The sequence below is a fragment of the Pollachius pollachius genome, assembly GCF_949987615.1.
Source record: "Pollachius pollachius genome assembly, chromosome: 18".
Classification (NCBI taxonomy): domain Eukaryota; kingdom Metazoa; phylum Chordata; class Actinopteri; order Gadiformes; family Gadidae; genus Pollachius; species Pollachius pollachius.
The window spans coordinates 15,229,863-15,242,410 of record NC_136951.1 but is presented as its reverse complement, the minus strand read 5'-3'; the positions used below and the strand labels follow the sequence as shown (position 1 = coordinate 15,242,410).

Here is a 12,548-nt window from a genome sequence, read left to right as displayed (position 1 = left end):
ATACAGAAGGACCAATAATACACATACAATCTCTTGAGAGCAAGTTTTAGCTTCCTTTGAGTATTACAAATTCCTGTATTGTATTGTGAGTACAATAACCTCTAACCTCTATCATGCAGTGAATAGAACTTCCCCTTCCCCTATATCATCATTGATACTATTTATACTTGATCATCTTGTTGTCATCACAATCACTGGTGGTATGGCCCTCCCCCCCTCTCATCCTCTCATATTGCTCTTAAGCCGCGCTGAGGAAGTAGAAGCGTCATTATGTGACGGCTGGGATGATGGCGCTCCTCTCGTTCCTGTTGGCTCTCAGCCTAGTCTCAGAGCTGCTCGCTGGACCGCTGCCCCAGCGAGGTGCCCACGACCGCTCGGAGGTCCGCTGCTCTCAGGTAAGACACATTCTGCCAGCTCCTGCAAGCTCATTCAACGGGCGAATTGCTACTTAAATGTAATGGTCAATTCGTTTTGTATTCCGTCGTTGAATAAATGCAATGTAGGCTGGATACATTATTTCCAACTCAATTAATTTACATGAATAATTGAGGATCCGAATACACTCAAACAATCTAGTACCTGGTTTTAATTAAACTAATTATTAAAAATCTATTCATTACATAACGATAAATTAATTTAAATATCGATAATTAGAGTGCAGGTCAGCTGGCTGGTTTCAAGACACCAGCTGTTTACGACAGCAGCTGATCTTCATCCAGAGATAATGATGTAGATCACCTGGGAAGCGGGTTACAGTAAGGTTGGAAATAAACACCGCACCGAGCAAGTAAACGCTGCCGTAACAGAATCAACCAATGGAAGCTCAAACCACATAGAAAGAAAGACAATACGAGGGAAAATAGGTAAATAAGTTTCGCACGCCGACCGAGAACTGTATGCGTAATGGGTGCGCGCCGCGGGGACTCCTGACTGGAGAGCTATGTGAGAGGGAGACCTCACCTTACCTTATCTTACCTTACCTCTGGAGCTCTCCAATTAACAGCCTTTCATGAATCCTCTGTAAGAACTGTCACACACCCTGAACCGACTCGTTTACATGAATCCATAAATGGGCTCAACCTGACAAAACTAGTTTCAAACTAGTCCATGTGATCAAAAACGGTGTCCTCTCTCCATATGAGACCCAAAGACCCGGCAGAAGGTCCGCTCCATCCGCTTAGAGCGTCAAGCGGATATTGAAAAGTGATCGAAGGTCTATCCATTTTCTTCCTGCGTCATCTTCCAAAACAGACTTTTTTCGCGTCACTGCTTCCAGTCCGGTCCAATTACGTCCATGGAGTGCCCAGTACATTGACGTATAAGTCTTATCTGCTTGTATTTAATGGCGATAAACCTAGGTCACCCTAGGTTTAGGGTGGTTAAGTTATAAACCTAGGTCACCTTAGGTTTATAACTTATGATAACATAACATGTGTCCGGAGGGTCGGACTCGTTCACTGTTCCTTCTGGATCCTTCACTCTATCAGGTTTTGCATTTCGTATGTGGCTTGCTCAGATCTTTTCCTTGGACACTAAAAAGTAGTTTGTCATTTGTAATAGTTTAGGGGTTAAACTATTTCAACTAAGACTTGCGAGTTATGAGATCAAAGGAGTTTCGTCAGTCCACCTTGATTTAACTTGTAGAACTAAGATACAGATGTATTTCAATTGTGAACATGTACCTATGGGAAACTCATTGATGATTATCTTCTGGTGTGATTGTGCACAACGAACTACGCACAGAGCGCACTGTGCCATGAGGATGTGTTTAACGCGCTGTGGAAAACCCCTTTTGTTCGACTAATTGCCGAAGGCAATATTTTGCCTTCGGCGAAAACGAATAACAGTCGGGTGAAATTGAGAAATTGTGAAAGAAGGTTTAAATAAATGGAAATAGCTCTACACAGAAGCTTACTTCATGTTTTTGTTTTTGCTCATTACTTCCCTGCAGGGTCTGCAGTGCAAAGCAAAGCAACACAGTGAGTACCGAGTCCTTACACTAAACTGGACCACAAACGTCTCGATAATGTTTCTTAGTAATGAATGTGCACAGTAATGAATGTATTCGTTGACAGTCACTTGTCAAGACATGTCGTCTGCCTGTTGTCAGAGCCGGCGCTGGCTGTTTCGGCGCCCTAGGCGACTCGACATCAACTTGCGCCCTGGGGGGGGGGGGGGGGCGGGCTCACACCCAGCCACGATACAGTGGCATGTGGGTGCAGAGAATGTTAGCATGACTAAATTAACTTAGTTTGTCGCTAGGTTAATTTCTTTATTTGAAACAGAATTGCTGATATCGATGATCCGAGAAATGAAAACGATTGCATCCAATGATCTGTCCAAACCAGGATCCCTGTTCTATATCGATCTCTGCACAATAAAAATATGATTATGTAGCTCTGATTATGTGTGCATGATTATGCAGCTTTGTATGATAAAGACGCATCTATTTTCGAATGAGCGGAAACATGACCCCCGATCACGATCAACGTCTAAGCCTGTTTAGTCGTTACGCCCCAGGTCAAATACCCCGCCGCTACACACACACACACCGTGCTCCGCCTGTTTCCGACTGTGACCCGAGTGTGTTTGTGTTGGTTGTCTGCAGACCCCTTCTCGTCCTCTCTGTGCCGGAGTCCTCCTGAGGGCTTGGGGGGTCCCGCTGGGACCCCCAACGTCAGCCTCTCCTCCACCCTGCACTGCCCGGGCAGGCAGAGGTGCTCCCTGCAGCTGGTGGTGTCTACCTCCCTGGTCCTCACCGGTAGGATCCACGCAGTGGTTGTTCAGAACGCTTATGGAGATTATGTTTGTGCACGTGTTTGGTGGATGTTAAGTGACGTACCGCTGTGTGTTTAGAGCCGGTGCACGGCCTTTCCATCTGCGTCCAGACGCCGGGGCGCATGCAGAGGTGTAAACAAGTCCACTTCTCCAAGTCCTCCAGGAAACGGATGGAAGGATCTCTGGTAGGGTTCCGTTCTTTAACCTCGTTATAACAATATAACATCCCCTCGATATCGCCTTGTTGTGGCAACAACCTGCCGTCACCTCTTTATCACCTCGTAGCATCTCCCGACATCAACTCGTTATAACATCACCCAACCATCACCTCGTTATAATATTACACCACCTAACCATCACCTCGTTATCACCTTGTTATAACATTACCCCACCATAACCTAGCCATCAGCTCATTGTCACCTCATAATATTACACCATCTAACATCACCATCTCCTCGTTAAACATCTCCACCTTATTACCATCCAACCTTATTCCCGTCCTCCTGTGCTGGTTCCACCCTTGTTTTGACGCCTTCTCCTCGTTATGTCCTCATTACACCTGGGATTCAGCCTTTTGGACAACAGCTTGTTAGGTCATAATCCAGAACAACCACTTTATTGTTTTAGAGGCATAATACAAATGTTCTCTTTACAAGAGAACCGTCTCTTTCGGTTCTTCAGTAGCATCAGCCTGAAATGTTCTGATAGAAAATAACCAGTATAGACTATGATATTGGGAAAATGGAAATGTAGGACAAACAAAACTGTATAAATACAAACACTTTTTTTTATCAGTGAAAGAAAATACTGATGCATAGAGCAACCGGGGTGAGGTCTCCTGCCCTATTCTGAAACATTACATGGAGACGCTGCAAAGGAGCATAACTGTAACAGAGCTACCACGACATTTATCCGCCTTAAATTAAGATACATTTCCCTTATAATGTCTTCTCGTGAGCGGTGAGGGGACAGACTTGGGAAAAGCCAAACAGCATTTTAACTTAATTAATCTTAACCCATTCAACAATCACAACGTGTATCTAGCCTAAATTAATAAAAAAAAAAAGTATATTTCCTTTATCTCAACGCTACTGATATTTCAGCCCCGAGGTGTGTTAAATCCTGGGTTTCGGTACCAATCTCTGTTGAGAATAGGATCTCCACGTAATGAGCTGAGTCATGACATTCTCTGGTCTGAAGGAATGTGAGTGGCTGGTTTTACGTGCGACAGCACAGGCTTCCCTCCCTCCCGAATGACTACAGGGTGGCGGTGACGTAGCTATTTAGACAATAACAATGGAGTAACAGAGGTCACATGGCTCTTCCTGGTTCTTCGGTTACGTTAGACACTTTGTTTAAAGATCGCAGACGGTGACTCATCCGGAGTTTAACCAATTTATGTTTTTGTTTTTTTAATATTTATTTAAGATGGTAAAAGTCATTGACACTCTACGGAAGAGAATTAGGTCCACACATAAAAAAAAAAAAAAAATCTGACTTTATTCTCAGAATTCTGACTTTAATCTCAGAATTCTGAGATTAAGGTCAGAATTTAAATTTTTTTAGGAGTGGCCCTAATCCTCTTCTGTAACACTCATTGAGATTCAGAAATCTATTTTCCAAGAGGGACCTGGCCAAGAAGGCAGCATAAAACAAACAAATACATTTAGGTTTTGTGCAAACAAAAACACACAATTCTCCCAAAATTAAAGGAAAGTTTTGAGATTTCATGGTGAATGAAATTGACACAAGAACAATTTCCAATAATGGTAAACGTATACTGCAAACGTATATGGAATTTAAAAGTTTGTGTGTTTTTTTGTGTGTTTGTGTGTGTGTGTGTGGGTGTGTGCCTGTGTATGTGTGTGTGTGCGCCTGTGTGTGTGTGTGTGTGTGTGTGTGTGTGTGTGTGTGTGTGTGTGTGTGTGTGTGTGTGTGTGTGTGTGCCTGTGTGCTCCAGGTGAAGGTGACCAGCGAGTCTGTTGGGGTCTCCCCGGGCCAGGAGGCCAGGGTGAGGGTTAACACGGTGCCTGAGATCTGTGGCAGAGGCTGGACCGGAACCTTCCACGCTCCGGGTAGGAGAAGGTCTCACACACCCACGCTGGAGTTGTACCGGACGTTGGACATCTATCTTCTGTTACAGATTCAGGGCATTTAGCAGAAGCAGCTCAAGCTGCAAGAACTAGTTACTCTCAGTGAATTTAAAGCTGTTGTAAATAGTTTGATGTCAGACTCCATTGGAAATTGCAAATGTTTTAGTCAATGATCTAAATGTATTATTACTATTGCACTTAGTATTGAACTTGTACTTCGTCTTGTGTTTTATGTTGGAACTGTGTACTAGTGTCCATCTTGGCCAGGTCTCTCTTTGAAAAGAGATTTTAATCTCAATGAGACTAAACCTGGTTAAATAAAGGATATAATAATAATGATAAATTTAGCAGACGCTTTTATCCAGAGCGACTTGCAATAAGCACATTTGTCAAAAGAAAGAGAAACAACAATATATCGCTGTCGGTATAGTAAGGATGTTCATAGAACCAAGTGCCAAGCACTAACAATCGCTAGGTTAACCCATTCCCCGTATACAACAAAGCTATGATTCAAATGTTATAATCTGGGTCAGATGGGCATGAGGAATCCGTGACAATTTATTTTCTCTTTGGCACGCTTATTGTAATAGGATATCATATTCTAATCAGCCTCCCAGTCCTCTCATCACTGCAGGCCCAGTAGGAAGTAGAGATATGAAATGTGTCACTAGCGTGAAGTATTTCCATGATGTAAACAAATGGGGCCATTATAATGAGTTCATGACACCTTTATCAGAGTGTACACAGTCCCAGAGCACGTTGCTTTTCTAAGAAATCCAATCGCACACCCGGCCGTCCTACTAGCTTGTTCCAAGAAGTTCTCATGAATATCATTATAAATGGCTGAATGACTCTTGTATGTTCCCAGAATGCAGCAGCGGTGATCTCCGAAAACAAGTCCCACAATGCATCAGTAAGTTGTCTACTCTACAGCCTAAACACACGTTTAGACTGCACACATGCGAATCACACGCTTTCACCTAAAATATTATTCTGGAGTGTACTTGAGCTAATTCTGCTTGTATACACACGTTTCTATACACTATACATTACTGTGAATGCACCAAGTTTGATCTGGTCTTATTAAGTCTTTCTCCTTCCCTTTCGTCTCTACCTCTCTCTGTCTCTCTTTCTGTCTCTCTCTCTGTCTCCCACTCTCTCTCTGTCTCCCCCCCCCCCCCTCAGCTGGTAGTCTCCAGTACTCTCTCCTCCCAAAGGAAAGCAAGCTGGTGGTGTCCGTGTCGGACATGTTGGACAACCAGGACTACCGGCTCAGGCTCTGCCTCGAGGGCTACGTCTGCTCTGGGACGGGGGCTGACGCCCTGGTAGGTCACCATGGCAACGCTGTGTGCGTGCGTGTGTGTGTGTGGGTGGGTGGGTGTGTGTGGGTGTGTTGGTGTGGGTGTTGGTTATTATGTTGTTATGTTCGCTTCATTCACCCTAAAGACAAGTTAATTTGAACAAATTGAAAAATGCCCTGTGAGTAGAGTTTGATTCACAAACACACACACACACACGCAAGCACGCAACAAGTCATCTGACTCTTCTTCTCCCTCTAGATAAAGAAGGAGGAGGCGGTGAAGGAGGTTTCTCTTTCTTTCTCCAGACCAGTGCCCTGTCTCTGCATTGAGGTGAGGCTCTCTCTATGTTCTAGTCTTCCTCATGATCATGGACACCCCAGACCCCCAGGCTTACAGACCTGATGGGGTTGAAATCCAGAACCTCTCGACTGGGACACACCTGCTGCTCACTCACCGTGTCTTCTAGTCCAGGCCCGGGGGCCAAGCCTCCTGTCTGGCCCCCGGCCCCCTGCTAGACCCTTCCCCCAGACACCCTGCCCCTCTCCACCTTCCCCCTCGTCTGACCACTGCTCTCTCTCCCACAGGGCTGGGCGGCCGTGATGGACGCTCCCAGGGTTCGAGTCTGTCCCTTCAGAGGCCGTAAGTATTACTCTAGATTTTAAAGAATATATACATACATATATATATAAGTACTAGTTTATTTTCTGTAATGAAGATGATGCCGTTTTATTAAACTCTTTTATTAATTGTCCCTTCTAAAATATAAGCCCTGTCTCTGTCTTACCTAAATTTGACTTCCCTACTGTACAGAAAGCGATATATTGTTGTTTCTCTTTCTTCTGACAAACTTATTGTAAGTCGCTTTGGATAAAAGCGTCCGCTAAATGTAATCCAAGGATTGATAAATGACAGACTTTGTACTTACCGTCTGTTTCGTTTCCCCCCCTGCGCTAGATACGGACCAGTTGTGGTTCGGGGTGACCTTTGACCCAATTGAAGAGGAGCTGTCATGGCAACCGGCGTGCCCGGTGGACGTGGTGGTGTCGCTGTGTCAGATCGGGGCGGAGGGCGTCTGTGAGGACCTCCCGCATGCCGCCCAGACCACCCGCACCAGCAAGGTCAGTCTCGCTCATTGGTCCTCGGGTTTTACACGCGAAACCTCATTGGCCGTCGAGTTTTACAGTCCTAACCTCATTGGCCGTCGTGTTTTACAGTCCTAACCTCATTGGTTTCCTGCTTTAGAGCCGTAACCTCATTGGTCATCGTGTTTTAGATACCTAACCTCATTGGCCGTCGTGTATGATGCTTAATCCTCATTGGCCGTCGGGTTTAGGAGTCTGTACCTCATTTGCCATTGTATTGTAGAGACGAAACCTCATTGGCCGTCGTGTTTAAGAGTCCGTACCTCATTGGTTTCGTGTTTTAGAGCTGTAACCTCATTGGCCATCGTGTTTGAGGGTCCTACCCTCATTGGCAGTCGTGTATGATGCTTAATCCGCATTGGCCATCGTGTTTAAGAGTCCTAACCTCATTGGCCATCGCGTTTTAGAGCCCAAACCTCATTGGCCATCGCGTATGACGCTTAATCCTCACTGGCTTTCGTGTTTTAGATTTCTAACCTCATTGGTTGTCGTGTTTTAGAGCCGTAACCTCATTGGCCGTCGTGTTTTAGGGTCCTTACCTCATTGTTGGTTGTGTTTTAGGGTCCTTACCTCATTGTTGGTTGTGTTTTAGAGTATTAAACCTCATTGGCCGTCGTGTTTTAGACTCCTAACCTCATTGGGCGTTGTGTTTCAGGTGAAGTTCACTAAGGTGGATGCCAACCCTCATCTCTGTGTCAAGGTGAGTCTAAAAACCCTCAATCTGTGTTTTCATTCTGGTCTCGTGACTAGAATATGATGCATGACTGTAGTCTTGAGTTTGATTAGATTGATCGCATCCAATGTCAACGCTCAGACACTCGGTAGCATTGAATAGGTTGGTGATGAAAGCGCAGCTAAGGGGAGACACAGCAGGTGTGATAATATCTCAGCATACTCCAAGTAGATGCTAGGCTAAGTACAAACTTGACACACAAAATGATTTTGACGTAAAACCAAGAACCATATAGGGGGTTTGGAGATGGTTTCCATGTTTGGGCATGTTATGAGCCTGAGGTGGACTGCTGTTATGATTAACAGAGTGCAAAACTCCTTCTGATGTCACGTCTGCGTCAGAGCCAGCCAATTGGGGACTGCGGGCTATGCTCAGCTGTTCCCTTACGTTCTCTTCTTTCAAACTCAACAATTCTCCTCCCAAAATGTTTCACAATGTTCCACTTTAAAAATGTAATCTGGGCATGGCACCCTACACTATTATTCATCTTTTGGATATCTTTGCAGTCTTTCTGTCAGGCTTTGTTCACCTTGAAACTTTATTTACATGTTCAAAAAATCCTGTATTTTAATTGCAACCACAAATGACGTCTTATCCTTTTTAGTATCATGCTAATACTTACAAATACTTACTACTACTAAGCATTGGTTTTGATACTTTTATAATCAAAACTAATGCTACTATGTATAGTAGTAATACTCTATCTTACTAATACTACTTATCATACTAATACTACTATGTATCATACTTGTACTATATAATTCTAATGCTAATTAGACACCAATACTACTACATTAATACTTATTCTACTGCTTACCATAGTAATTATCCTACTTATACTGGTAGGCCTATACTTATATTACTTCTACTTTGTACTACTACTACCTATCATACCGATAGGCCTATGTATCATATCATGTATCTTGCATAATGTGTTTGTTTAATAGCCAAACTAATCGTAGGAAGTGCATTTCATCGTTCAGTGATTTGACGCGTCATCAAATCACCGGAAGTGTATTGGAAAAAAATATTAACTTTTTAAATTTGGAGTCAGTATATTAAATTGCAGCAAAATCACCTATAAATATATGATGACAGATAGCGTTGGAGCACAATGTTGTTTAAGGGGGGAATTCCCCTTTAACTGAACCCGTCTCCTTCCTCTTCGTTGTTCCTCTTAGTTCTCAACGGCCTCTGAGTCCTGGACCAAATGTCCCTTCAAAAAGAGAAACGTCCCACTAAACCCCCCTCAACCCAGTGTCCCGTGCCCCGCGCCCCTCTGAGGTGCCACAGTCCTCCCAGGGGGGAGGACTGTCCGTCTCATGAAGGACCACGGACAGAACCATTTCAAAACGGGAACCGCCGTCTTATTTTCTTGTCGCCACTTGCAAAGAATTATGGAAATAAATGTTTATAATTTATAATATTTATCCGACAATGGATTCCATATTTATGGATTGTATCGATTATTTGTATATAGATATCCATCTATCGGTCTCTATAGATCGGTATATATAAAACATATTTTTTTACATGTGCAACTCAATGATGCCACATCTTTTGTTATACAGCTTGTTCAGTGGCCTGTTTGACAGCTTGATTGACAGCTGTCTGTAAGTGACGTTCTGCCCTACGCCCTGCCTGACCTCGCACGGTATTCAAACTCGCACCCGAGTCGAAGTTGAACTGAATTTTTGTTTTGAATTGTTCTTAAAATGTACGAATGTCTTTTAATGGTGTTGAAATGCTGCCGAACTTAAGAATGTGATATTGTGCAACCTTCTACCTAGAGATGATGACTGGTTAGGGCAACTGCCTTTACACAAAAGGGGATGTCAGATTCAAAGTTCACCCAGAACACTGAGTTAAGCCTGAGTCACTACCCCACCTCCACAAGAGGAGCAATGTACAGGCCTTCTTTCTGTAAGCCACCCCATCCTCCAATCTGACTGAGGCCGTTACACATTCTGTGCTGCGGTAGCCCTACTACAGCACCCTAACCTCCACACTGATGGAGGCTGTGTCGGATGCTGTGCCATGGTACCCCTCATTCAGCACTGCACCCCCAACCTCCACACTTACTGAGGCTGTTAAGCTTGCTTTGATACGATTCAACTATCAAAGAAACCCAGTTTTAATAAACGTCTTTCTATTGAAGATTTGAATCGTTGAAGATTCGAAGTCAACCTAAACTGCGTGTGTGTGTGTGTGTGTGTGTATGTGTGTGTGTGTGTGTGTGTGTGTGTGTGTGTGTGTGTGTGTGAGGGAGTGCTGTAACATGCCCTCTTCTGTGAAGCTAGTGGCGTATTTACTGCGCACTGAACCAGGAAGTAAAGGTTATCTGTAAACCGTTGTCTCCTCCCGGACGACCAATGCAAATTTCCACTATACAATAGAACCGTGGAGGTAGTTGATATTTTGGATTAGGGTTCTCTTTGACTAAGGACTTTAATATGTTATAATGACTCACATCGTTACTGACCCTTCAAAGCAGGTCCGACTTAAATTCATCTGTATGTACGACAAAGCAAACCGGTTGTACAGGTTTATCAAAGCAGTTGTCTGTCTGTCTGTCTGTCTGTCTGTCTGTCCTAAGTCTGCTGGTCCGAGTTCAATAAAACTGCATTCCTAAAGCCTCCGCATCTTGACTCAGCATTTTATTATCTGCAGCGGGATTAGTGATTGTGAACGTGATTAATTGTGTTTTGGTAATGATGTGTTGAAATGGATGTAAACACATCTGGGAACACGTTTACCTGAGCGAGGAACACATCCTCATCGTTTCGGAGAAGGCGATGTGTGCGTCTAAACCACCTCACCTAGTGGTGAAAGCTCAGGTCTCCTCTTGGCAGTATCTTTCCACACATTTTACACGTCCAATTCCAAACCGGTTTCCTCCATTGCTCAAGGTTGGAGAACAACCAGTCCACCCCCCCCCCCCACGAAGGCTCCAGGGTTGATGGTTCCTGTTTCCGTCGCTCTGTTTCGATGGGAGAGTAGGACTATCAGGGGGGTGGCTTGTGTGTGTTGGAGAAGGTGAAATGAAATCAATGCACCGAAGGAGGCTGGCCTTTTCCTGAAGCATCGATGTAAAGAGGCATCATATGGATTGATGTTGTAGGGTAACTCTGCTAAACATGAGTGTTTAATAGAATATCTCACTATCTCCAGCAATATATAATGAGTAAGGACTCTGGGCCCATAATATATATTATAATAATGTATAATCGTTTAAGAGAATTAACATTGTTCTACTGGTACTTGGCTCCGGTTTTCACAGTAGATCGTGAGTTTAAAGCAAACAGGCTGCACCAAAATAAAGATGACATCTGTGAGATTGTTTTTTACAATGATATATGTGAATGCTACTGGGTCAGAGTGAATTAATCTACACCTACCCGCCTACCCGTGTAAACTATTGATGTCATAAAGTAAAGTAAAACAAAGGTAGCAACGTTTTTCCGTCATGATACCGTTTGAGGGGCAGCTTAGGAGAACAAATTGGTAAATTCTGACGACCCCTCTATGAAAAGGTCAGGGTGAATAATTAAAAACTATTGTAATTGCACCTTACGTCCAACAGATGGCGACAAACACCGTGTGTTCTTATTGAGGGACATAAACTATTTCGTATTCTAACCCTCTCTTGGAGATGTGATTGAGTCACACTGGAATAGTTTAAGGATTGATTCACACTAACACAATTTTTTTAAATCTGTTTAATGGACTTACTCTACTTTACTAACTACTTTAGTAATTGTAGCAGTTGAACCTGAAACACATCACCAAGGTCTTTCTTTCTTTCTTTCTTTCTTTCTTTCTTTCTTTCTTTCTTTTCTACTACTACTACTACACTCCAAAGCCGTTATCACATGAAGACTTTGCAAAATGTGTACACCCTCATTCTCATGCTTCTAGATATGAAGTTCAGGTTTTTATTCCTTTAATGCAATGCTTATTACAACCATTGTACTCCATTGTCATGATAACTGTGTTGCCGTTTTGTTTAAGCAGTCTGTGAATTGGATCAAAAGGTGCTAATGATCCATTAGGATACTGTTATGACATTGTATGATAGCCATATTATACGTGCCTCTCTCTCACTCACACACACACTCACACATCCACAAACTCAATTCAACTATCTCAATTAAATTAATTCATATATTTATGCCAAGGGAAAACTATTGTTTTCTATTGAAAAATGTCAATAACTCAATAACTAATTAGTATTCAGTGATAATGTGGAATAAGACACATTACAGCTAGACACAGAAGTGTAAACCCCTCCCTCTCACTCTGTTGTCCTTTCAAAAGACCCCAGCGGCCGGGACGCCGTCCACAATGAGACAATGAGCGGCCGGGGATGAGCCGAACAGTGTTTTGGTGAATTCCTGGCATTCTTTCGGGGTGTTGTTCCCGCCCAGCTAATCGCAGCTTAGTGCTAAACCAACATGTTTGGCGTAGCCTTGGTCCTGCGCATTCCCACCTCACGGGAGGG

At 43.5% G+C, this 12,548-nt stretch overlaps 1 protein-coding gene across 1 annotated transcript; it reads left to right on the top strand.

Moving 5' to 3' along the window:
- Window positions 1-278: 278 nt before the first annotated feature.
- Window positions 279-10,644, top strand: il17rel (interleukin 17 receptor E-like). The gene is made up of 12 exons (XM_079755420.1): window positions 279-395; window positions 1,952-1,979; window positions 2,609-2,761; window positions 2,857-2,963; window positions 4,739-4,853; window positions 5,740-5,784; window positions 6,057-6,196; window positions 6,431-6,502; window positions 6,757-6,811; window positions 7,127-7,290; window positions 7,970-8,014; window positions 9,229-10,644. Exons 1-12 carry the CDS (start codon window positions 285-287, stop codon window positions 9,328-9,330), a joined length of 1,137 nt encoding a protein of 378 aa, XP_079611546.1. The 5' UTR covers window positions 279-284; the 3' UTR covers window positions 9,331-10,644.
- Window positions 10,645-12,548: the final 1,904 nt, after the last annotated feature.

Bases quoted from the DNA above. Each gene is read 5' to 3' on its own strand.
- il17rel (XM_079755420.1), top strand. From the start codon at position 285: ATGATGGCGCTCCTCTCGTTCCTGTTGGCTCTCAGCCTAGTCTCAGAG. The intron at 2,762-2,856 runs GTAGGATCCACG...CTGTGTGTTTAG, and splicing joins TACCTCCCTGGTCCTCACCG to AGCCGGTGCACGGCCTTTCC. The intron at 6,503-6,756 runs GTGAGGCTCTCT...TCTCTCCCACAG, and splicing joins TGCCCTGTCTCTGCATTGAG to GGCTGGGCGGCCGTGATGGA.